The following is a 22,661-nucleotide window of genomic DNA, read 5'->3' on the forward strand; positions in this document are numbered from 1 at the left end:
GTTTCAAACTGCCAGCTCAGAGGCCGGCAAGTCAGGCGGGGAACGTTGGAGTCTGCAGTCACTGAAGCAAGGAAGCCTCATGTTCGCTTCCAGCTGCCTGGCTGCCGGCCGCCATCTTGGCTGACAGTTAATTTGCATAAGGATATGCTGATTAGCCAATGGGAAGGGTAGCGGTCGTACGCCAATTACCATGTTTTTCTTTTATTAGTGTAGATTCATTGGTTAGGTGTTGCTCTCTCACATAAGGCCCATCTTAAAGCAAGCATTTTGAATATGTGGGGCTGCCATCATCCTGAAATACAATAGTTGGTTAAGCTGAAATAAACATGTGATAACATATGGAAGGAAGATGCAATTTCTTTGTTATAACTCCCTAAGTTATCAATATGTTTATGTTGAAATCCTAGATTATTTCCTTTGCACTCACTTGCTTTTCTCCCGTTGCTTTAGAATTTTACTATAATTTATGTTAAGATGGGCTATCCTCGCCTACCAGTGGAAAAACAATGTGAACTGGCCCCTACGCTTCTTACTGCAATGGAAGGGAAGCCTCAGCCACAGCAGGATAGGTATGCTTTCCTCAATTATGTTACCTCAACTCACCATTATTGTTCTGTTGATACTATTATAAAACCTCTTAATGTGAGCATATTGAAAAATGTGCAGAGCAAACAACATTTTCCCCAATCTAAATACATTTTTTTTTGGTCAGTGATTTTGAAGCAACTAATTTTCTGTGACTGAAAAAATTAGTTATAAAATAGTTTTCATCAAAACATATCTATCTTGGAGGATATAAAGTTTGAGAGCAGTTTTCTTAAGGGACAGATCACTTGTTTGTATTAATACAGGAATTGGAGATGTGAAAAGGTTTAGACAACATCCTTCATTTCTAGGCTTAGCCCAGAGTTCTGTATTGTAGTCGTGTAGTGGTGAGACTCATCATGAAATTGTGGAGGGAAGAGGGAGTTAAATAATGTTTTCAGTTCATTTTTCATGTGTTTTAAGAATAGCAAAAGGTGTTGTGAAAGAAGGAATTATTGAAGCTGTGTTACTTAAATTCACTGGAAATTTCATTATATTTCAAATATTGACATGATGGATTTTTAATTTCTTTAGCTTTAGAATAACTTTATTTTAATTAACTGTGGAAAGGAAAAAAATTTATCAAAAGGACATGTTATAAGTTAAACTTTACCTAAGGTTTAATATAAAATCTCTTGTGCTGACAGATATTAGCACTGAGCCCATATTGTGTACATTTTTTTCAGAGACCACGTGCTTCTGGTGATGAGCCAGATGGGCTAAATGCCAACATTCAATGTACTGAACTTTCAATAAGAAGGAAATCTAGGCCAGTCCCTAGATTAGGACTTTGTACGCTAGTGGTATTGAAATGAGTGGCCCTTGCTACAATTGCCACTTTTTGTTATGGGATATTTGTTTTGTCTGTTATTTCATGTATAAAAACCATGTTTTTTAAGTAGTTGCATTAAATGTGATTGTTTTTTCAGCTTAATGCATCTTTTAATACCAACCCTTTTTCACATGAAATACCCTGTTGAATCATCAAAATCAGCTTCTCCGTTTAATCTTGCTGAGAAACCAAAGACTGTGCAGCTGCTTTTGGACTTCATGCTAGATGTCCTTCTGATGCCTTATGGGTAAGTTAAAGAAATGAAAACAAAACACAGCAACCTTGCTCATGACTGCTTTTACCTGTGTGGAGGTAACTATTCGCCTTCACTTGAAAATGGATGAGTCTCAGTGTTTTGCTGTAGCCCTGACCTCTCTGAACTCCAGCCACACTGCTTATTGACCTTAGAGGTGTGGAATTGCTGTTGTGATTTCAGATTCAGCCTGTTCAAGCTGAAATCAGTCTTTCCCCATAAAATAGTTCCTCTTCTTTACTGCCTGTGATGACTATGTGATACGCTGTGATGGTTCTTTTAGCCATGTAGGCATACAATTATGAATTGCCTTCAGCTTTTCCTGGTTGCTACAATGTCAGTACCTCCTCCCTCTCCTTGATGTGCCCTGGGACCATTCCCCCTTGCAGCCATCTAGTATTGGCTCTTTCCAACTCTTGTCATCACTTTCTCATCAGCTACTCTTCAAAACTTTCTACACTGCCATAGTTTCCTGATGTTTAAAACACACCTTAAATTCCTTGGGCTGTGTTTTCCAGTCATACATGCACTCATGTATTCATACTCTTTTCTCTTTTTAATTCTCACCTGAGGACATGTTTTTATTTATGAGAGAGAGAGAGAGAGAGAGAAACGAGAAACATCGATGTGTGAGAAACATTGATTGCCTCCCTTACACACCTGACCGGGGATTGAACCCCCATCCTTTTGGTGTATGGGGTGACACTGAAATCAACTAAGCCACCCAGCCAAGGCTTCATGCACTCTTATGTGTCCAGGCCTTTCTATGATTTAAGAGAATACGGTTCTTTGCTTAGAATGCTTCCCCATGAACAAAGGAAGAAAAGAAGAAGGAAATGCTGAAAGAAACAACAGCCAAAAATCTACTTTGAAAAAGCATCTCAAAGTAGCTGAGATGTCAACTATGTTTATCAGTAATCAACCATCTATACACATTGCCATTTTGTGTTCTTATTGCATAGTTGACATGTCCATTTTCTCTAATAGATTGGGAGCTCCTCGAAGTCAAGAGCTGGTCCCTGGCCTGGTCTGGTCCCTGGCTTAGTGCCCTAGTTATGATCTGCTTCGGCTTATTTTCTAGATTGTATTGCTGCCAGATACTTTTCTCAAATACTGTTTTCATTATGTTTCTTTCCTGATTAAAACTACAATATACACTCTAAGCTTGACATGTGGGTCTAGACATAAGAGTGCATGCTGTATGGCTTCTTTCCTCTCCAGTTCGCTCTCCTCCTACCCCTCTAGTTTAGTGGCTTTATTTTCTGGACCTTCAGACACTTCTACTAACCTCTACCTGTCACTTCCATTACCTCTGTCATATCATTTCCTATGTCATCTGACATGTCAGATTGTGACATTTGTTGTCTTATTGTCTCAACTTGCTACAGATGGCAGAGACTCAATCTTACCCCTCCTGGTATTCCTCTCTCTTGTATTTAGGATGATGTTTTGTACAATGTTAGCTGTTCAGTAATTATTGATTGATTTACTTGCTGCCACCAATCTTGCTATAATTTAGAAATAAATGAAAATTTCCTTTTATATTTGTTATATCAGGAGGCAGTCAGATTTGGCAGGTGATGATGGCTTTGGTAAATAAACTGTGAAATCCAAATTTAACTTAGTTACATAATGTACCAAGCCAGTGATTCCTCACATTTTTCTTACCATTGAGAGTTTGCCTAGTTTGTATAAAAATAGTGATTCCTTAACCGTTTTTTTTTTTTGTAATTTAAAAAGATGAATTTAGGAATTGAATGAATATGGCATGTAAGTAATATAGTATAATTTACTATGCCATCAAGCTCTGAATGTTTTCTTTAGTTTTTATTGTAGTAGGTATTTTATTTAGTATTCGGTCTGATGATTTGTCAGCATATACTTTTAGAGTCTGATGGAACTTGAATTAATTTTCACATAGAAATTTTGTAGATGAGGTATACCAATTCGATTGGATCAAAATGAATTTACCAGAAATCTCATTTTTAATCTATAGAAGCTAAAAATGAAATAGGATGATAAATTAAATAAATAATAGCTGTGAAGGGCTTTGAATATACAATGGAAAAGCTGATTCTCTTTTCCTCTTTGAGCTTTTTGATCTTTTTTATTTTGGTAACATTATGTGCTTATGAGCTAAGTGGTTTTAGTGGGTTTTGTAATGCAGGGACATAAGGAGTTCAAGGAGAATTGAAGGTGAATTGCAACTTAACAGCAATAGAAATGACTGTTAAAATATTCTCTGCTTTGAGTATAGAGCAATATTTTTTTATCCGCCCCCCCCCCCCAAAGTCAAACATTTCTCTGTATTTGTCAACTAAAAACTCAAAATGCAGTGGGTCCACAATGGCTCTTAGAACAATAGTTTATAGATTGAGAATGAACAAAATATATTTATTGTTGGTAACTACTATAGTTTATTTGTAACCAAGTTGAACAGATGTGTTTATTCTTCTAGCAAAATTCTGTGAGAGGAAGGTATATAAGTGAGTGTATTATATATGCATGTGTTTGTATGTGTTTTAATAGAGAGGGGTAAAATTTCTATTTCCTTTCCAGATATGTGTTAAATGAATCCCAGAGTCGCCAAAATTCATCTTCAGCACAGGGTTCTTCTTCAAATAGTGGGGGAAGTTCTGGCATACCACAGCCTCCCCCAGGAATGAGCTTTTATGCAGCTAAACGAGTTATTGGTGATAACCCATGGACACCTGAACAGTTGGAACAGGTATCACATACTGTTTATTCATAAAGCAGCTTGCCCCTGAACATGCGCCCCTGTGAAGTCCATGAAGGCATGTGCCACACAGTGTGTTCAGGCTCTCTATTGAAATGTGTTTGAAGGAGCAGTTGATGTGATTTGTTCTCTTCATCATGTCAGTTACTTGTTAAAGCCCCAGGGAAAGGGAGGAGTGGGATTTCTTCAGCATTTCTAATATTGCTTACATATTTCAAGTATGAAATACAGCCCACTTATGAATTGAGTATATTTAACTTCTTTTACTTTAGTTTTAAATTATGGGTTTAATAATTATTTAGCTGCTTTGCTGCAGTTAAAATACAAATTATCCTACATTATTTAGTGTTTTTAGGGCTGTACATTTTGTGTAAAGTGAGGAACCTGTATTCAGAAGTGACAATATGGGAGAAAGCATGACTCCCTTTTATATTTCTTCCTGGGAATTTAAAAAAATGGCATTAAGAATTTTATTCTGGATTTAAACAGGACACAGATGTTCTCTGAGCAGCTTTTTAAAAAGATGGTGCTCTACAGAGAAGGTGCCTCACTGTGTCTGTGTCATCAGGCACCTCAGGGAAGAACAGATGAGATCAGTATGTAATTATTTTGGAATTCAAGCAATCTGGGTTCGTCTTCCAAGCCTTTCTTTATCTCCATGGCAGTCTAAGTGATTTGATCCTTTTCTTTTTGGGGGATGTGAGTGACCACTGGTCAAAACTGTGTTCCAATGAGAGGGGAAAAGGCAAGTGGGACATTCTTGCCACTCAAATTTATAGAATGATTTGTTCAGTGAGGGCTATGTTAAATTAGATTTACTTCCTCATGTTTTATGGATTTTTTTTTGTTCTCCTTAAGCCATGATGTAAGTAAGAAATAAAGGTAAATAGTAACAGAAGCTACTCTTTATTGAGTGTGAACTATGTGACAGGCACTATACTGATGAGTACTTTGAATTCATTATCTCATTTAATCCTCACAGCAAACCAATGAGGTATAAAATTTATTACTTCCATTGGTAAAAGGTTTTGAGATTCACCACAGTCTCACTTCTAGGACTAGGCTTTGAATCTAGGTCTGTGTGAGGGCTAAAGCTGTAAGTGGTGGAGAACAATTGTTAACGTTAAGTTGCAGTCTGATGTTAGTCATTCTTTGCTCATTTCTAAGGTTTTCTGTATGCCTTTTGTCAACTTCATAATCTAGGGTTGAAAGGAACAGTTTAGATGCAAGGATGAAAGCTGTTTTCCTCTAATTTTTAAATCTCTTTTGTTTTACATATTTTCTTCCAGATAAACAGCTTTTATTTTGATAAAAATAATGATAATCTAAAGATTCAGTTAGTCCAGAACATAATAAAGAGAAATTAAAAATTACCTGGAATCCTGCTACCTACTTTGTCATGCTCTGTGTGTACACACAAATACAGTTTTACACTATACATTGTTACATACCATTTAATACATTATTTATAGTTCACATTTTTTATTTAACACTATATCAAGTTTTTTAAAAATGCCATCCCTTTTATTCTCTGTATACAGTATAATTACATGTAAGCCACATGGTCTTCTATTGATGGACGTTAGTGTTGTTTCTAGTTTCCTTTAAACATTTTTTGTGTGCTTGACTCTCATACCTGTCCTTTTTATGGCTTAAGTAAACGTTTGACTCTTCTGTTGTAGCTCTTATTACAAGTAAGTTATATTGAACAGGAGGAGGGAAGGCAGGCATTTTTATGATGTTTATATACCTTTTTAAATTGCATCCTTTGTCATTTAATACTTTTAAATTGTATCAATCCTATTTAATATGCATAAGAACTATTATGTAACTGATTTCTTCAGGTAAAGATAAAGTTTTACTTACCAGGTATATTTATTTTTAGTGAGACTCATAGCTATTTTACATTACATGAAGTTCTAAGCAGAATCTCTCTTTAGTCTGGGTTTCATTGTAGCCAGTTATTTACATTGAATACTGTTTGAATAGAAATTCACTTGCATTTACTAGAGTACATTTCAAATCAGATTGTTTTCAGGATGTCAGTATATTGAGGACAAGAATTAATATTTTTAACAATACAATGGAACTCAAGGAATGTGAGTTTAGTTCCTTTTGAAATGTCATATCCATGAAGAACTGTATTTCTAATAAACCACCATTCTTACCTGGAGGCTTAGAATTTGGACTTCAGTTCAAGGTTTTGTCATTTTAGAGAGGCTGTGTATCCTAGTAGGAAGGCTGTGTATCATAATTGTCTTGGAATCTGAGAGACTTGGGTTTGAATCCTGCCTTCATCACTTGCTAACTATGTGTCTTAATCTCTTAAGCTTTGCCTCACTTTCCTCACCTGAAAAATGGGTATAATAATGCCTCATAGATTGTGAGGATTAAATGAAATCATGACTATATATGGTTTAGTACAGTCCCTGGCTAAATAGGAGCTGCTACTGTTGTTACTATTAATCCTTGGTTTATGGCCATACTGATAATGTTAAACAGTATTTTTGGTTGGTGTTCTTTGTTTCTCTGATCACTGTTTCTCCTTCCCTCCATTTATCCACAGTGCAAATTGGGTATAGTGAAATTCATAGAAGCTGAGCAGGTGCCTGAACTCGAGGCTGTTCTCCACCTGGTGATTGCTTCTAGTGACACTCGCCACAGTGTGGCAACGGCAGCAGACCTAGAATTGAAAAGCAAGCAAAGGTAAACTATATCTCTTTTATTTTTTAATTTTTATTTTTTAAAATATATTTTTACTGATTTCAGAGAGAAATGGAGAGGGAAAGAGAGAAACATCAATGATGAGAAAGAATCATTGATTGGCTGCCTCCTGCATGCCCTTTACTGGGGACTAAGCCCGCAACCCAGGCATATGCCTTTGATCAGAATTGATCAGTCTGCAGGCTGATGCTCTGTCCACTGAGCAAAACCAGCCAGGGCTAAACTACATCTCTTTTAAATTCTCAGAATTGGAAAGAGGCTAGATTTCTAAATTGCTCAGCATGTATTTGTTCTTTTAGGATTTTATGTAATGAAACATTCAGTTTATGAGATTATGAAATACAACTAATTTGTAATAAGGACAGCTTGCTTACGAGCAGAATTCTGTACCAGACAAAGAAGAAAAGCTGTTTAGAGAAGCAGTTTAAAACTGGAAGGGGTTAGGAATATTATAAGGGAGATCTTTGGCTAGGTAATGAATTTAAAAAACTGGTGTGTATCTATATGGAATATTATATATCTGCCAGGTAATTATCTATAACTAGAGGCCCGGTGCACAAACTTCGTGCGTGGGGTGGGGGTGTCCCTCAGCCCAGCCTTCACCCTCTCGCAATCCGGGATGCCCTTCCGGACACAGGTGCAGCGGCTGTGAGGGCCGAGGGCAGGCAGCTGCAGTGGCCGGCAGTGGCAGCAGTGGTGGGGTGATGGGGGCGGTGCCTTCTCCTGATTGGCCGGGTCGCCTCCTGCAGAGGGAGGCCATACTGTGGCTTAGGCCCACTCCCAGGAGCGGGCCTAAGCTGTCAGTAGGACATTCCCTGAGGGCTCCCGGACTGTGAGAGGGGGCAGGCCAGGCTGATGGACACCCCCCCTTCCTCCCACCCAGTGCACGGATTTTCATGCACCAGGCCTCCATAAAAATAATAAAGCAGCATGGAAATTGCCTCCAAGTACTGGCAAATTAATAAAGCAGAATACAAAATGTTATATGCACTGATTTTAAAAATGACGTGCAAAGAAAAAAAATTGAAGATGGTTGAAAAAAATCAAATTATGAAATAGTTCTTTTCTAAATTTATTTTTATGCTTAGTATAATAACATGCTAAAAGACAGTTGAATGTGGATAAGGAAATAAAGCTTTATAAAGTTTCCATGCATTGTAGTTTTCTCTTTCCTAAGAAACCAGACAAGTAGGTGTAACAGAATAAGGAAATGAACTTCATTGTGTCTATAGTTTGTTGAAATATAAGCTAACTATGTCTGTGTGTGGTGGTGGTTGGGAATGGCTTACCACTAAGGGGCATGTGAAGTAGGATACAGGAGGAGTGCCTCTTGGCTGATTCTCTGAATTTGAAAGGCTCACTTAACCTTGCCAGGCCTTGGACTCTGTGAAATAAGAAAGTTGGACTAGAATGTTCTTCACATTCTCCCAAGTCTAAAATTTCTTCATGCTGCTTATAACTATATCTTCCTGATATCTCTTTCAAGAAATTTATTTGGTTTCGAAGTATCAAAATACTTTCCTTTAAAACTTTTCATTGTGTTTGAACTGGCTCCATTCTTTACACCATATGGTAGATTGGATTGTTGGAAATACAGATGTATTAAATATTAGTTTTGGTTTTGTCTATTAAGTGTATGCATTTTTCCATAAAATAATATAACATTGTTAAGAGGTAACAAGTAAGTTGAGAACATTATGTAGATATTATTTCATTTTGTTTAACAAATATTCCAAAGTATCTCTTCAAGTGATGCATCTATTGACCTATTTTTTTTTTTTTAAATATATTTTATTGATTTTTCACAGAGCGGAAGGGAGAGAGATAGAGAGTCAGAAACATCGATGAGAGAGAAACACCGATCAGCTGCCTCCTGCACATCTCCCCCGGGGGATGTGCCCGCAACCCAGGTACATGCCCTTGACCGGAATCGAACCTGGGCCCCTTCAGTCCGCAGGCCGACGCTCTATCCATTGAGCCAAACCGGTTTCGGCTATTGACCTATTTTTTTTTTTTAAATAAATTTTATTGATTTTTCACAGAGCGGAAGGGAGAGAGATAGAGAGTCAGAAACATCGATGAGAGAGAAACACCGATCAGCTGCCTCCTGCACATCTCCCCCGGGGGATGTGCCCGCAACCCAGGTACATGCCCTTGACCGGAATCGAACCTGGGCCCCTTCAGTCCGCAGGCCGACGCTCTATCCATTGAGCCAAACCGGTTTCGGCTATTGACCTATTTTTTTTTTTTAAATAAATTTTATTGATTTTTCACAGAGCGGAAGGGAGAGAGATAGAGAGTCAGAAACATCGATGAGAGAGAAACACCGATCAGCTGCCTCCTGCACATCTCCCCCGGGGGATGTGCCCGCAACCCAGGTACATGCCCTTGACCGGAATCGAACCTGGGCCCCTTCAGTCCGCAGGCCGACGCTCTATCCATTGAGCCAAACCGGTTTCGGCTATTGACCTATTTTTTTTTTTTAAATAAATTTTATTGATTTTTCACAGAGCGGAAGGGAGAGAGATAGAGAGTCAGAAACATCGATGAGAGAGAAACACCGATCAGCTGCCTCCTGCACATCTCCCCCGGGGGATGTGCCCGCAACCCAGGTACATGCCCTTGACCGGAATCGAACCTGGGCCCCTTCAGTCCGCAGGCCGACGCTCTATCCATTGAGCCAAACCGGTTTCGGCTATTGACCTATTTTTTTTTTTTAAATAAATTTTATTGATTTTTCACAGAGCGGAAGGGAGAGAGATAGAGAGTCAGAAACATCGATGAGAGAGAAACACCGATCAGCTGCCTCCTGCACATCTCCCCCGGGGGATGTGCCCGCAACCCAGGTACATGCCCTTGACCGGAATCGAACCTGGGCCCCTTCAGTCCGCAGGCCGACGCTCTATCCACTGAGCCAAACCGGTTTCGGCTATTGACCTATTTTTTAAAATCTACCTATGTGCCATACCCACCCACCTATTTTACATGCATCGTAAAGAAGTCTAGAAAAAGATACGTAGCAAAGTTAGTGGTTACTGAAAAGGAGTAGAGGAGGGATATGGTGCAGATTGTAAGGAATTTTATTTTCTATGTTTCTGAATTTTTACAACAAACATTTACTCAGGAAACTAAAACTAGAAAGATGCCAAGAGGAAAAGTAAAAGAAACAGTGAAAATTATCCCTAATAGTTAACCATTGTTAAGTTTTTACTTTTTTTTTTTTTGGTGTTTTGTCAAAAATCTCTAAACTTAGAGTATTATAAAAGGGAAACAACAGTGGAGCTTGAGGATTAGTTAGTAGTCATCAGCTGAGGAAAGATGTAGATAAATAATAACTAAGTTATAATTACAGAATGAGTTTGAAGAAGTGGAATTGTGGCTATCCAAAGAAGAGGTAGACTGACAAACTATGACAGAAGAGATGGATTAGAAAAACGTTCAAAGCAGCAGGATAATTTGTGTTTGCACAAATAGAGCATATCTTGAAAGCAGAACCAGTAACCAAAGGCGGAAGATAGTGTAGTTAAATCTTGCTAATCAAGTGGAATGCAAGATTGCATTATTAGTTAGGTTTATAAAATGACTGGGAGCTGCTGCAGAGGGTGGGTGCCAATCACTAATCACATGATTCTCTAATTCACCTTTTTGTGGGATCCAAGTAGGAATTTGTCTTAGTGCCTAAAAGATTAGATGCTAAACCTGCAAGTGTGTGCTGGTAAATAAAGAAGAGGATGCTGGAAATTATAGTGGCACAATATTTGAGAAATGCAATGGGCTGCAAGCTTCCTAGGATTGTGTCTTTGAATGGGTAAAAATTTTTTGGTCACCTCTTCATTACTTTTGAATTTCCCTGTGAGGAATTTCCAAGTGGTTAAACAGAAATCCATGCCCCGGGGCTTTCTGAACAAGGATAGTATAGCTCTGCTGTGTTGGAACTGCTCCATGGCATGGTCCCTGAGAGTGAACACAGTTTAGTGTTTTGTGCTGCAGTACCAGATCGGACCATTGGAACTGATCTACTGATCAAAGTGGAAAAAGTGAATTTTTTTCTTCTGTCTAAAAACTTTGATGAAATTAATCCCCTTCCTTTTCTTCTTTTATAATGTCAGTTGCCCATTTCATTTGAGTGTTTTTAACTTTTTGTTTTTGGTAACAAATATTGGGGCTATCATTTTTTGAAATCATTGAAGTAGGAGAAAAATAATAATTTTAACAAGTTGTGTTGAAACTTTCTGTAGCTTGATTGACTGGAATAATCCTGCCATCATTAATAAGATGTACAAAGTATACCTTGGCGATATACCACTGAAGACAAAAGAGGTGGGTTGTTTTTATGTTTCCTCACATCCTCATAAAAAGTACTTTGTTACATGAGCTCTATGTAGTTGAACATTTTTTCCTATTTTTATTTAAGCTGAACCTGTGCTGTAGGAAATAATAGTTTTAAGCCATGCTAGTCTAGGTAGAGTAAAATCTCCTGGAGACTTAGTTTACCTGATCTGGTGATTTCATTTCAAGTGCTTAAATAATGTCTGGATTAGGAGTCAATAAACTTTTTTTTGTCAGTATTTTAGGCTTTGCTGGCCATGTGGTTGTGAGGCTGCCACTACTCAACTCTGACATAGGTGAAAGCAGTCGTAGGCCACACACAACTTAAGGAGCATGACTGTGTGCCAATAAAACTTTAGGGACACTGACATTGGATTTCATGTAATTTTTACATATTATGAAATATTATTTTGATTTTTACAACATCATTTGAAAATGTAAAAACTACTCTGAACTCACAGGCCTTATTAAGACAGATGGTGGGCCAGATTTGGCCCATGGGCTGTACTTTGTTGAACCCTGGTCTAGAATCTAGAGCAATAGGTAGGTTCTTTTGAAGCCTTGAAGTAAAATGTTTGCTTAATAACATAAGTTATGTCTGAAAATGTTCCAAGTCCAAACCCAGACAGGGATTATTTGTTTGCTTATTTTTAAACTTTAAAGAGTTGTTTTAAAAATTAGCTCTAGTTAGATTCAGTTGCGTATGATGTCGCAAAAAGAACAATTAATTGGGAATTGGGATGGGCCCCCCTACCCTCAGTGGCTGCCATAATAAATGTACTGTAGAGGAGAGATTTGACTAATTACAGAACTTCTCTGGGCCTCATGTTCTTTGTGTAAAAATGAAGGGGTTGGATTAGATCAGTGATTCTCAGAGTGTGGTCCATGTACCCTTATTGGGTTACAGAGAGATTTTTAGTGGTCCACGAAGGCAAGCATTTACTGCTTTTTAAAAATTTTACTGTGTTGATATTTGAACTGATGCTGCAAAAGCAACGGTAGGTGCAATTGCTGGCGTCCTAGCATGCATCAAAGCTATGTCACTAAATAATATTAGCAGACATTCTATTCTTCACTGTCAGTATGCATGTAAAAAAAGAAAAAAGAAAAAGAATACATTTCAGCTATACTTAAGAATATCTTGATGAAGCAGTAAATATTATTTTATCTGAAGAGTAGATGAGAAAACTGTGGGTGTTGAAACACATGCTTGTCAGATATTTCTCTAAAATGAAAAAAAAAAGAGACTTCAAGAAAAACAACATGATTTATTGGCACTGATAAAAATTGAGCTTTAAAGCAAAAACTGAATTTTGGAAAATGTGTATTCATTAGAATGAGCTTGACAGTTTGTCAGAACTTCCTGACTTTTCTGATGAGATTGGTGGTGGTGTTTTCCTTTCTGGATGTCTTATAATGCAACATACGCTTACAGTAAGTGAGCCGGTATTTTCCAGATGACCTCTGATGTTACAGAAGCATACAAGGGTGCTTAGATAGACCACAGAGGCTTAGTATAACAGCGTGCAAAAGTTCAAGGATTTCAAGTCCAAATGGCAGCTCACCTTTAACAAGTGATTACTTATCAGGTTTTGGTGTAGTATCTGAGTATCCACAATTACCTGAAAAGTCTAAAATTATCCCCACTTTTCCATCCACATTTGTGTGAAGCTGTTTTTTAAAATATTATTTTAAAACAACATATCACAACAGATTTAATGCAGAAGATCAAAGAATCCAGCCCTCTTCTGTTAGGGTAGACAGTGAAGAGATTTATAAAAAATGTTAAATAATGCCACTCTCTCAGTATAGTCTTTTGTTTTAGAAAATACATTTTTCTTAAAAATGTTATTTATGAAAATATATACTAGTAATAGATTTATTGATACTATTTTTAAGTGAATTAGTATTTAAGATATCTCAATTTTAACTTTAATTTATTAAGTATTGATAGGCATTCCAATATAAACAAAGGCTCTGATGACTTCAGTAATTTTTTGAGTGTAAAAGGCATTTTGAAACAAGATTGAGATCACTGATTTAGATGCTCTCTCATGACTTTTTTTCAGTACAGTAATTTTGAAATGGTGATTTATAATCCACCATATTTTTGACAGGGAGCAGTTCTGAAGCCAGAGCTGAAAAGGGACCCTGTCAGTACGAGAGTCAAGTTAAAGATTGTCCCCCATCTTCTTCGTTCCAGACAAGCTGCAGAAACGTTCCCAGCTAACATTCAGGTAATTTGTTCTTTCCAGAGAAAACAGCCTGTTTACAACTTTTATGTCTCTTTACTTAGAGAAAGAAGTGCATTAATGGATTTTCAGGAGGTAGGTTGATATAGACTTCTTAGCGTCTCTCCTTCGGAAGGCTTATTTGTTTAAGTGGCTACTTCTTCCTTCTAGATGATAAAACTTTTGTTCCCAGTACCCCTAATATTTGACTAATTTCAAGTACCTGTTGTATGTCTCCAGAGAAACATAAAATTACCAGAGCTGCTTCCATTTCACTTTCCAAGTACTGTTTCCCAGACAGTATCTTGATAATTTTGGTTTCAGAAAATTTGGTTGTGGTAACACTGCATTGTATAATAAGCAGCAAGAATTTTGTGCCAAAATATTCATAGCCATCCTGTAGGTATACACTTTATTTGTAGTTTTTTTTATGTCTTTAAAATAGGTCCTAAATTTTTGTACATTCAAAGACAAACTCATTGTCCATCACCTATAAATAGTCTTCCTTTTTTCAATATTCCCATTTCTAATGATGGATTACTATTCTCCTACATAGTTGGCCCTACCCCTTTCTTCTCCATCTGTCAATCACAGAATCCTTTAAAGGTAGCTTCCTCTTACCAGAAACCAATAGTTTTAACTAGACACGTTACCTCGTCTTGATTTTGAACATATGAAAGAAACTCGCACAATTCTTCGCATGTGTGTGCAGCATGAATTTTATTTTCCCCCACAAAACCTTAGTGTTCTAATTAATCCATTGTTTCTATTATCTGACCATGTTATTCTCTATAGTATAGCATTTTCACATTAATTTTCTTAAAAAATGTCTTTCAGATGTAGCACTTGATTATATTTTGTGCTATGCCATTTATTTATTTATTTAAATATATTTTTATTGATTTCAGAGAGGAAGGGAGAGAGGGAGAGCAAGGTATAAACATCAATGATGATAGAGAATCATTGATTGGCTGCTTCCTGCACACCCAACACTGGGGATCAAGCCCATATCCTGGGCATGTGCCGTGACCTCCTAGTTCATAGGTTGATGCTCAACTACTGAGCCACATTGCCTGGGCTGTTCTGTCATTTTAAATGTGTACTTGACTCCTTAACCAGGTTGAGTGCCCTGATAGCAATGCTTGTCTTTTTTATATCTCACAGTACCTTGTGGAGTGTTGATTATACAGCAGATACTCAGTAGTATGTTCAGTCACATGTTATTGTTAAATAAGGTCAGAATACTGTTAGTAGTTTTAGGAAACAGTATGAAGGATTTTTTCTTTTGAAGTGTAAGACTATCTTTCCCATATAAAGTAGGAATTTGAGGAGTTTAGATTTCTTTGATATTGATGTTTAAGGTCAACCCTCTGGATATTCCACAGTCCTCATCTACTATATGATATTTTTGCTATCTAGACATGACTACATAATACATGGAGCACCTATACCCTGTCTGTACACTTTAGAATGCTTTAATTTCGGTATTTTCCATGAAGCTTTCTGTATAACTTGTTCTGAATGACTATATGTAATTAGGAAACCTAATTCCCCCAAAATGATCTCCTCTGCTAGTGTCCTCTGTGTGACGTGGAGTGGCAGAGTGGTGGCCCACGACAGCGTGAACTCTATGTGAGTTCCTAGTGGTAGACCCCAAAGTTTTTCAGACTTGTCAGATCAGTCAGATCAGCCATCATGTTTGTCACTCCACAGACCATTGATTGGAATTACCGATTGGCTTCCTAAGTCTATCAGCTAAAACGTGTGCATATATTAAAAAAAACTGCATTAATTTTGGAAGAGCAAGGTGTAGTGCAAAAGATGTGCTGTTGGATCCTAATAGTTCAGAATAGTCAATTACTATTCTTATTATTTGTTATTCTTGACCACTAGTTTCTTTCTCATAGGTGGTGTATGATGGACTCTTTGGTACAAATACAAATTCAAAATTAAGAACATTATCTCTGCAATTTGTGCATCACATTTGTATAACGTAAGTTTTTCAAACTATTTGATTATAAAGTTTTTAAACTGTTGGAGTGATCAAGTGATTAAAGTATATTTTATCTAGAAAGAAATCATGTTTGCTAATCTTTTAAAAATTTCAGATTTTAGTAGATTATTTTAATTTATTCAGTTGTTTCTAATTATTTTAAGTATCTGAAAAGATATGTAATTATGAGAGTCTTATCTTGCTTTGTGTATGTGTGCTGTTTTTTTTAAAGTTGCCCAGAAATCAAGATTAAGCCATTAGGCCCAATGCTTTTGAATGGCCTCACCAAGCTAATCAATGAGTATAAAGAAGTAAGTAACTTATCTCAAATTTTGTTAACATTTTATATTTTAAAATATTTTCTATTATAAACTTTCCTGGTCTTCTACATGTTGGTTTAGTTAGTTATAGTTTGATATTGTTCCATCGTTTCTTAACATTTTTACTTGAAGTGGTGCAAATTGCAGAAATTACTGGAATCTTTTTCTTTTTCTTTTGGAAATAAGTGTTAAAAACTGATATGAATCAGTTTTTATGAAAAAAAGTCATCACTTTTTAAAATAACATTTAAAAAAAGACATTTTATTCTATTTTTAGGCACTGTAAAATGGAGTGAAAAGAATTAAATTTTATTATTTATTTATTATTATTTTTTAAAAAAATATATTTTATTGACTTTTTACAGAGAGGAAGGGAGAGGGATAGAGAGTTAGAAACATCAATGAGAGAGAAACATCAATCAGCTGCCTCCTGCACACGCCCTTGACCTGAATCTAACCCGGGACCCTTGAGTCCACAGGCCGACGCTCTATCCACTGAGCCAAACCGGCTAGGGCTAAATTTTATTTTATGATTTATTTCTATATGGGTGTTTTGGATTTGCTTATATATTGAGAAACAGTGTTAATTCTTAGGGTCTGAGATATTACTGATTCAGAATTCTGTTAAAACATGCATTCAGTAAATTTTTGATTCCTTAAGCTAAGTCAAATGAGGACTCTTTGGATTGTAGCATTTCGAATCCCATTATTATTAGTCCATGCAATATCACTCTTACCATCTCCAGTATTTCAGGGGAATTTACTTAAAAAATAAAGTCTCAAGAACTCTAGTTAGCATTATCTTCCTAAGTCTTAGTTAAACATGAATGCATGTTTGCAATAGTATAGTGATTAAGATTTTGCCACTTGGAGTCAGAATTGAGTTCAAATCCTAGTTTTGTTTTTTGGTGAGTTACTTGGTTTTTGGACCTTTGATTTTTATTAGAAAAATGAAAATAATACCATTTAGTTGGGTTATTGTGAACATTAAATGAAATATGCACATAAATTATTCAGCACAATGAAGGCACCTTAGTAGATGTTATTATTAGTGAAAAGCTGTTAGTTGTGCAGTTATAACGCAGTTGAGCTTTGGGGGCAGTGTTGGGCCTAGCTGCCCTGTCTGCTATTGAAAGTGCTTGTGTGGTTTTTAAGGCCTAGGAACCGGATTATTTTTATGGCATACATAGTCAGATGCTTTGGATGGTTGGTAGATATAAAAATGCTTTGGGGCTTTTTAGGAGAATTTGTATATTTAAAAATAGATTAGAGAGGCCAGATAAACCACAGGGCCCTAATCTCTTTACTTGCAGGTGACACCTGCATGTCTTCCCAATGATGAATCCATAAAGTTGAATCCATGAGAGTGGTCATCTAGGTGTAGGAGAGTGAATCTTATGTTAAATGTACAAACTTCAGCTCACACAAATGTTATTTTTTCTTAGTAATCAGACAGACAATTGGTTTCCATTAAACCATGTAAAATATTTTTGAGGAGGCAACCTCACTAACTTACTTGATGACTATGATCCCTTTAATTTTTTATAGTGGAAGACATGAAAAGGCAGATTTTAAAGGAATCACTCACTGCAATTTTGGGTGAAAAAGGGAGGATCTTAGCTTGTTTGATCAATGGTGAATTTTCTAATAAGTTAATAAACTTTTTCTAACGTGTTAAAGATGAATTTTGGTGTTTGCAGGTTACATAGTGTTGAAAAGATCCTAAACTTAGCACTAGCTAAGAAACCTTTTTATATATGACCACTGCATTTTCTTTTGGGAGTGAGTTGGGGATAAAAGGTTTTATTTGTTTTTCCCTCTAATTAGTGTGATGAATTCTGGGTTTAGACTTGTTCTGTTTGTTTTGTTTGGATGCCAATATCATGCAGTTAGGCAGAGTGAGACCAGGTTTACCAAGGAATAAAGTAATGCATGTAATTGCAGCAAAAGGTTTTGCCGTTTACTGTGTTGTTGTTTTTTTTTTGTCTGTTTTTGTTCTTTTTTTTCTTCTTAATTTCAAGGACCCTAAGCTACTGTCAATGGCATATTCAGCTGTTGGAAAACTCTCCAGGTGAGTAAACTCTTTTTCAGTGAGAGATATCCTGTTGTATACTAAGAAAAGTATGTGGCATTTAATAATGGATGGAGAATAAGTTTGTGTGATTTTGAAAGGAAATGCATTTAATGACCATAGGTTGTTTAGAAATGTCTTCCTTGTAGCAGGAAAATTATATGAGAAATTTTAATTTGCACTTAAAGATATGTTACCATGTTAAATAGTAGTCTTGAAATGAATTTGAACTGGATTGTGTCATGATGGTTACATTTTCTTGTATGCTAGAAACATTCGACCTCGGGTGTTCTTGTTGCTATGTACTATTAGTCTTTATAATCTCCATAAACAAGGTTTGCTAGTGCTTTTCTTTTCTGATAGTGTTATATTAGGATTCCGAGTGGCCCGGTTTCCAAAGATGGATTTTTTTCTTCTGCTTAGTATGCTTTCCTCCTTCCAGTTCCTCCTGGTTTCCTTTCCTTCACTATATTTCAAAGCAGGGAGGTAGAAGTCAGCATCCTCAGTGGCACCAGGTGCTACTTTTAGTCCTGATGCATGTTCTGCTTTGGCCTGTGTAGACTAGGTCTTGCTTTTCTTTCTATGCAGGGAAGGGAACTTCAGGGCTCAGAAAACCACCTGAGATCAGCTGATACAGTGCAGGCTTGTCAGCACACCTTGTCCATTGTCTGTTGGCATGAAGTAACAAAGCCCCTTATCACACTAACTTTTAGTTTAAATAGCAATTTAGTGTTAATTATCTATTTTCTTTATATTAAAATCAGAAATATTAACTGAATGCATGGAAGATAAAGAAGAAAATATCTGGATAATGTGTCTATTCATCAAGGGTTACTTGGATTAGACAGCTGAAGTATTAAATTTTTATTTATAAAAATATTTGGCTCTGTGGGTAGGTAACCTAATGATGCTGACATGATGTCGAGAGATGAAATTGCAGGTTCAGGAAAATTTGTATTTAATTTTATTTTCTTCCATGTCATGGAAATTTATGGTAGTAAAGGTAGTCTTGTATTCTCTTACAGTCGAATGCCCCATTTGTTCACTAAGGATATAGCTCTCGTGCAGCAGCTCTTTGAGGCCTTGTGCAAGGTAGGGAAATACCTGGCCAGTAATGCTTCCTGCTTGGATGCTCACCTGGAAACCCAATAAGGAGGGAAACACTTTTCATTATCATTTAGGAAGAGCCCGAGACTCGACTTGCTATTCAAGAAGCATTATCTATGATGGTTGGAGCTTACAGTACTTTGGAAGGAGCACAGAGAACTCTCATGGAGGCACTTGTGGCTTCATACTTGATAAAGGTAGGTCCAACTATGTGAACTCTAATGGCTGGTAGTATATGCATCTTACTTTTTAAAAAAATATATATTTATTGATTTCAGAGAGTAAGGGAGAGGGCGAGATAGAAACATCAATGATGAGAGAGACAAAATTGATTGGCTGGGGATTGAGCCAGCATCCCAGGCATGTGCCCTGACCAGGAATCGAACCATGACCTCCCGTTTCATAGGTTGATGTTCAACCACTGAGCCACACCAGCTGAGCTAGATTCTGCTTTTCTGGTTGAACTTTGTATTCATAGATTATTAGTCTATTTAAGTTAACTTAATATACTTATGTAATTGAAACTTTGCTTTGGAGCCAGTTTTAACTTTAGAACTAATCTGAAAAAGCATGAGATATTTTGCTTCAAATTTGTAGGGATTCCAAGTAAACTCTATATTCCCTGCAAAATATCTAAATTTGACTCATGTGACTTTGAGTTTGAGAGTTGGGGAAACAGGTTGTGGCCAGAAACTCACGGTGACCTTGGTCCCAAGGTTGGGCTGAGGACGTGCATCTATAGAGAGAAAGTCTCTGGCTGTGGTCTTTGTAGGTTTTCCTGCTTTATTTGGAAGGTCCTCTTAGATCATAGAAGTAGTTTTTAAGTAATATCACTGTCTAAAGACTTTTAAGCAACATGGTCAAAGATTTTGCACAATTGCTTTGTCTTGATTTTATTTATTTAGACATTTATTGAAATAGCAAATTAACTTTTGATTGTATATAATTAATATGACTTATCCTGACTAGAATGAGTTGTTGGTAATTATTTTTAATCTGTGGGTGTTTTTGTGTGTGTGTGATGTCATATAGCCTGAAGTTCAAGTTCGACAGGTGGCTGTGAAATTTGCCAGCACAGTGTTTCCCTCAGATCATATACCCTCCAGATATTTGCTCTTACTAGCTGCAGGAGATCCGTAAGTTTTTAAAGGTGTTAATTTTGAATTTGGGTTCATTTTAAATTTATTTAAGCATTACTAAAATTATGTTTAAAATGTTGGTCTATGGAATTTAGAAGCAATTTATTAAAGAGTTAAAAGTATGTCCCTTGGTATGATATAAATCTGTAGTCATAGCCTGTCTCTTTTTTTTTTGTGGGTAAAATTCAAAGATGCAAGCCACATGACTCTTCAAATCTCAAGAAATTGCCCAAAAGAAGTAATTTCTTATAATGTATCTTATGACCGTGCTTAGATAGCCAAGAATATATTTAAGGCATTTTCTCAAAACCTCAGCTGCCAAATAAAATTGCTGTTCTTTGTCTTCAAATTATTATTCTGCAATTGGTAAGATTGATTTTTTATTCTTATTTGTCTGAAAGACGGGAAGAAGTTCATGGAGAAGCACAACGAGTATTAAGGTGTCTTCCTGGTAAAAACAGAAAAGAAAGTGCTTCTAAGCAGATGCCTTCTTTCCCAGAAATGGTATATTATATCCAAGAAAAGGTAAGGCATTGGACTTCAGATAATTAGTTTGAGTTATATAATAGATGATGAAATTGAACGTACATATTTTAGTGACATCTTTAAAATGTTATCATCACTGGTGTTGAATAGTAGTAACAGTTCTAACAATGTCAATATTTACAATAAGAGGAAGGTACAAAATGAAGAGAAAAAATTTATTTTCAAATGTAATTGATCTCTTTTGACCAAATCTACATTGGTTGCAATTTCTTTTATCTTCTTCAACACTTCGGCTGTATTTGAAATTTGTTCCCTTGGTATGACATGCTTCAAAATACATCTCCTTTTTATTTTTAGTGACATTACTTGAGGCATCATAAGGTTAAGAATGATGCAGGGAGCAGTTCAGATTTTTTCCACTGTGATCATAAGAGAACATCACATCTGCTTTTGCAAGTCACCTGTTTTGGCAGTGTTCTCTGTTGATAGATCAGAGAGTATTGGCAGTCCTGACCCCCAGCCCTTATCCTATTCCACTGTTTATATCAGTGTTTCTTTGAGTATTTTGAGGAGGGGTGGGGGAGGGGGGTGTACTCCAGCATACTCTGCCTCTACTGGTGGTCCTAGCTTTTTGCTCAGATAGTCATCTGAAGGGAGTTGGAGGGTCAGTACTAAGCATCCATGATTCTTTTCTCCATCGCACAGTCCTATTTGTGGTCAGAAGATGCTCTTGTGTGCATATTTTCTTCCTGCTTCAATTGTTAATAAAGAGCTGGCATGCAGTGGCCTGGGGTGGCAGTGTCAGTAGATGCCTGGAGTAGGTTTATTCTTTTTAAAACAAACCAGTAAAAACATGAGGAAGAAAATGCAACACACCTGTCATTTAGAGTGAGGGACATGAATAGCCAGCATGATTAATGGAAAAATGTTTTGACTAGAAAGAACCAGTTTCAAACAGTAATGCAGCTTGAAGTACAGTTATTTTCAAACTGAGGAAGGACATGTGCTCCATTTTTCAGTAATGGTGTTTGTTTTGGGCTTATTTCGTTAGGCTTCCCATCGAATGAAAACTCCAGCCAAGTACATGACTGGGACCACTGTCCTTCCATTTAATCCAGCAGCCTTTGGAGAGGTAGGATTGGCATATATTTCTATTTTGTGTTCTCTGAATATTCTAAAAGATAATGTCACACCCAAAGAGATGTCTGCAAATATTTTGTGTTTTAGATAAATTCATATTGTGGTGTCATTGTTCTTAATAGTTGTTTATTAGAAAAACAGTAATGGTAATTGGAATTATTTTAATTCATAGTGGAGTTGATAAATACATTTATCTCAGCTGAGATTCTCTTTGTGAAAGAACTGGATGCTCCACATTTATTACTATTTAGATTTTACAGCAAATAGATTTGAATTTTAAAGCCAACAATATGTTGAAGTTGTTTGGATTATCTAGTTTTGAAGATTGGAGAGTGAGATTCACTTGTCAATTTTCTAAGGGAAATTCTGTTGTTTAGGTCACTGACTTGCATTAATTAAATGACGAGAATAGGATTCCTCACAATGAAATTGCTGCCTGTCCTATCTTAGCTGTCAAGGAACGAGCTTCCAGAGGACTCCCGAGCAGTCAGTTTATATCAGAGGTTTTTATGGTGTCAGATTTGCTCTTCTGGAGATGATTGGAACCCATTTTCTCAAATTCTTGTGTTAGTGGAGATTAAACACAACTGGACTTCCAGAGGATTAGGTTATTTACCCCAGGTTTCTGCTCATCCTCTCTCTCTCTCTCTCTCTCTCTCTCTCTCTCACACACACACACACACACACACACACACACACACACACACCCACACA

At 36.7% G+C, this 22,661-nt stretch overlaps 1 protein-coding gene across 4 annotated transcripts in view; it reads left to right on the forward strand.

The window, feature by feature from the left end:
- Nucleotides 1–22,661, forward strand: part of KIAA0368 (KIAA0368 ortholog) — a 90,838-nt gene that overhangs the window by 25,332 nt on the left and 42,845 nt on the right. For 3 of the 4 annotated variants that reach the window (XM_005859757.2, XM_014534394.1, XM_014534395.1), the window contains exons 4-17: nt 451–569; nt 1,515–1,664; nt 4,230–4,398; nt 6,974–7,113; nt 11,370–11,451; nt 13,578–13,697; nt 15,599–15,684; nt 15,917–15,995; nt 18,026–18,075; nt 19,101–19,167; nt 19,257–19,379; nt 20,215–20,318; nt 20,723–20,846; nt 21,859–21,939. In XM_005859757.2, coding sequence (XP_005859819.1) covers nt 451–569; nt 1,515–1,664; nt 4,230–4,398; nt 6,974–7,113; nt 11,370–11,451; nt 13,578–13,697; nt 15,599–15,684; nt 15,917–15,995; nt 18,026–18,075; nt 19,101–19,167; nt 19,257–19,379; nt 20,215–20,318; nt 20,723–20,846; nt 21,859–21,939 — 1,494 coding nt within the window. The remainder of the gene's footprint in view (nt 1–450; nt 570–1,514; nt 1,665–4,229; nt 4,399–6,973; nt 7,114–11,369; nt 11,452–13,577; nt 13,698–15,598; nt 15,685–15,916; nt 15,996–18,025; nt 18,076–19,100; nt 19,168–19,256; nt 19,380–20,214; nt 20,319–20,722; nt 20,847–21,858; nt 21,940–22,661) is intronic. The other variant, XM_014534397.1, reaches the window with a different exon arrangement.

Source organism: Myotis brandtii, unplaced genomic scaffold (assembly GCF_000412655.1).
Source record: "Myotis brandtii unplaced genomic scaffold, ASM41265v1 scaffold13, whole genome shotgun sequence".
Classification (NCBI taxonomy): Eukaryota; Metazoa; Chordata; class Mammalia; order Chiroptera; family Vespertilionidae; genus Myotis; species Myotis brandtii.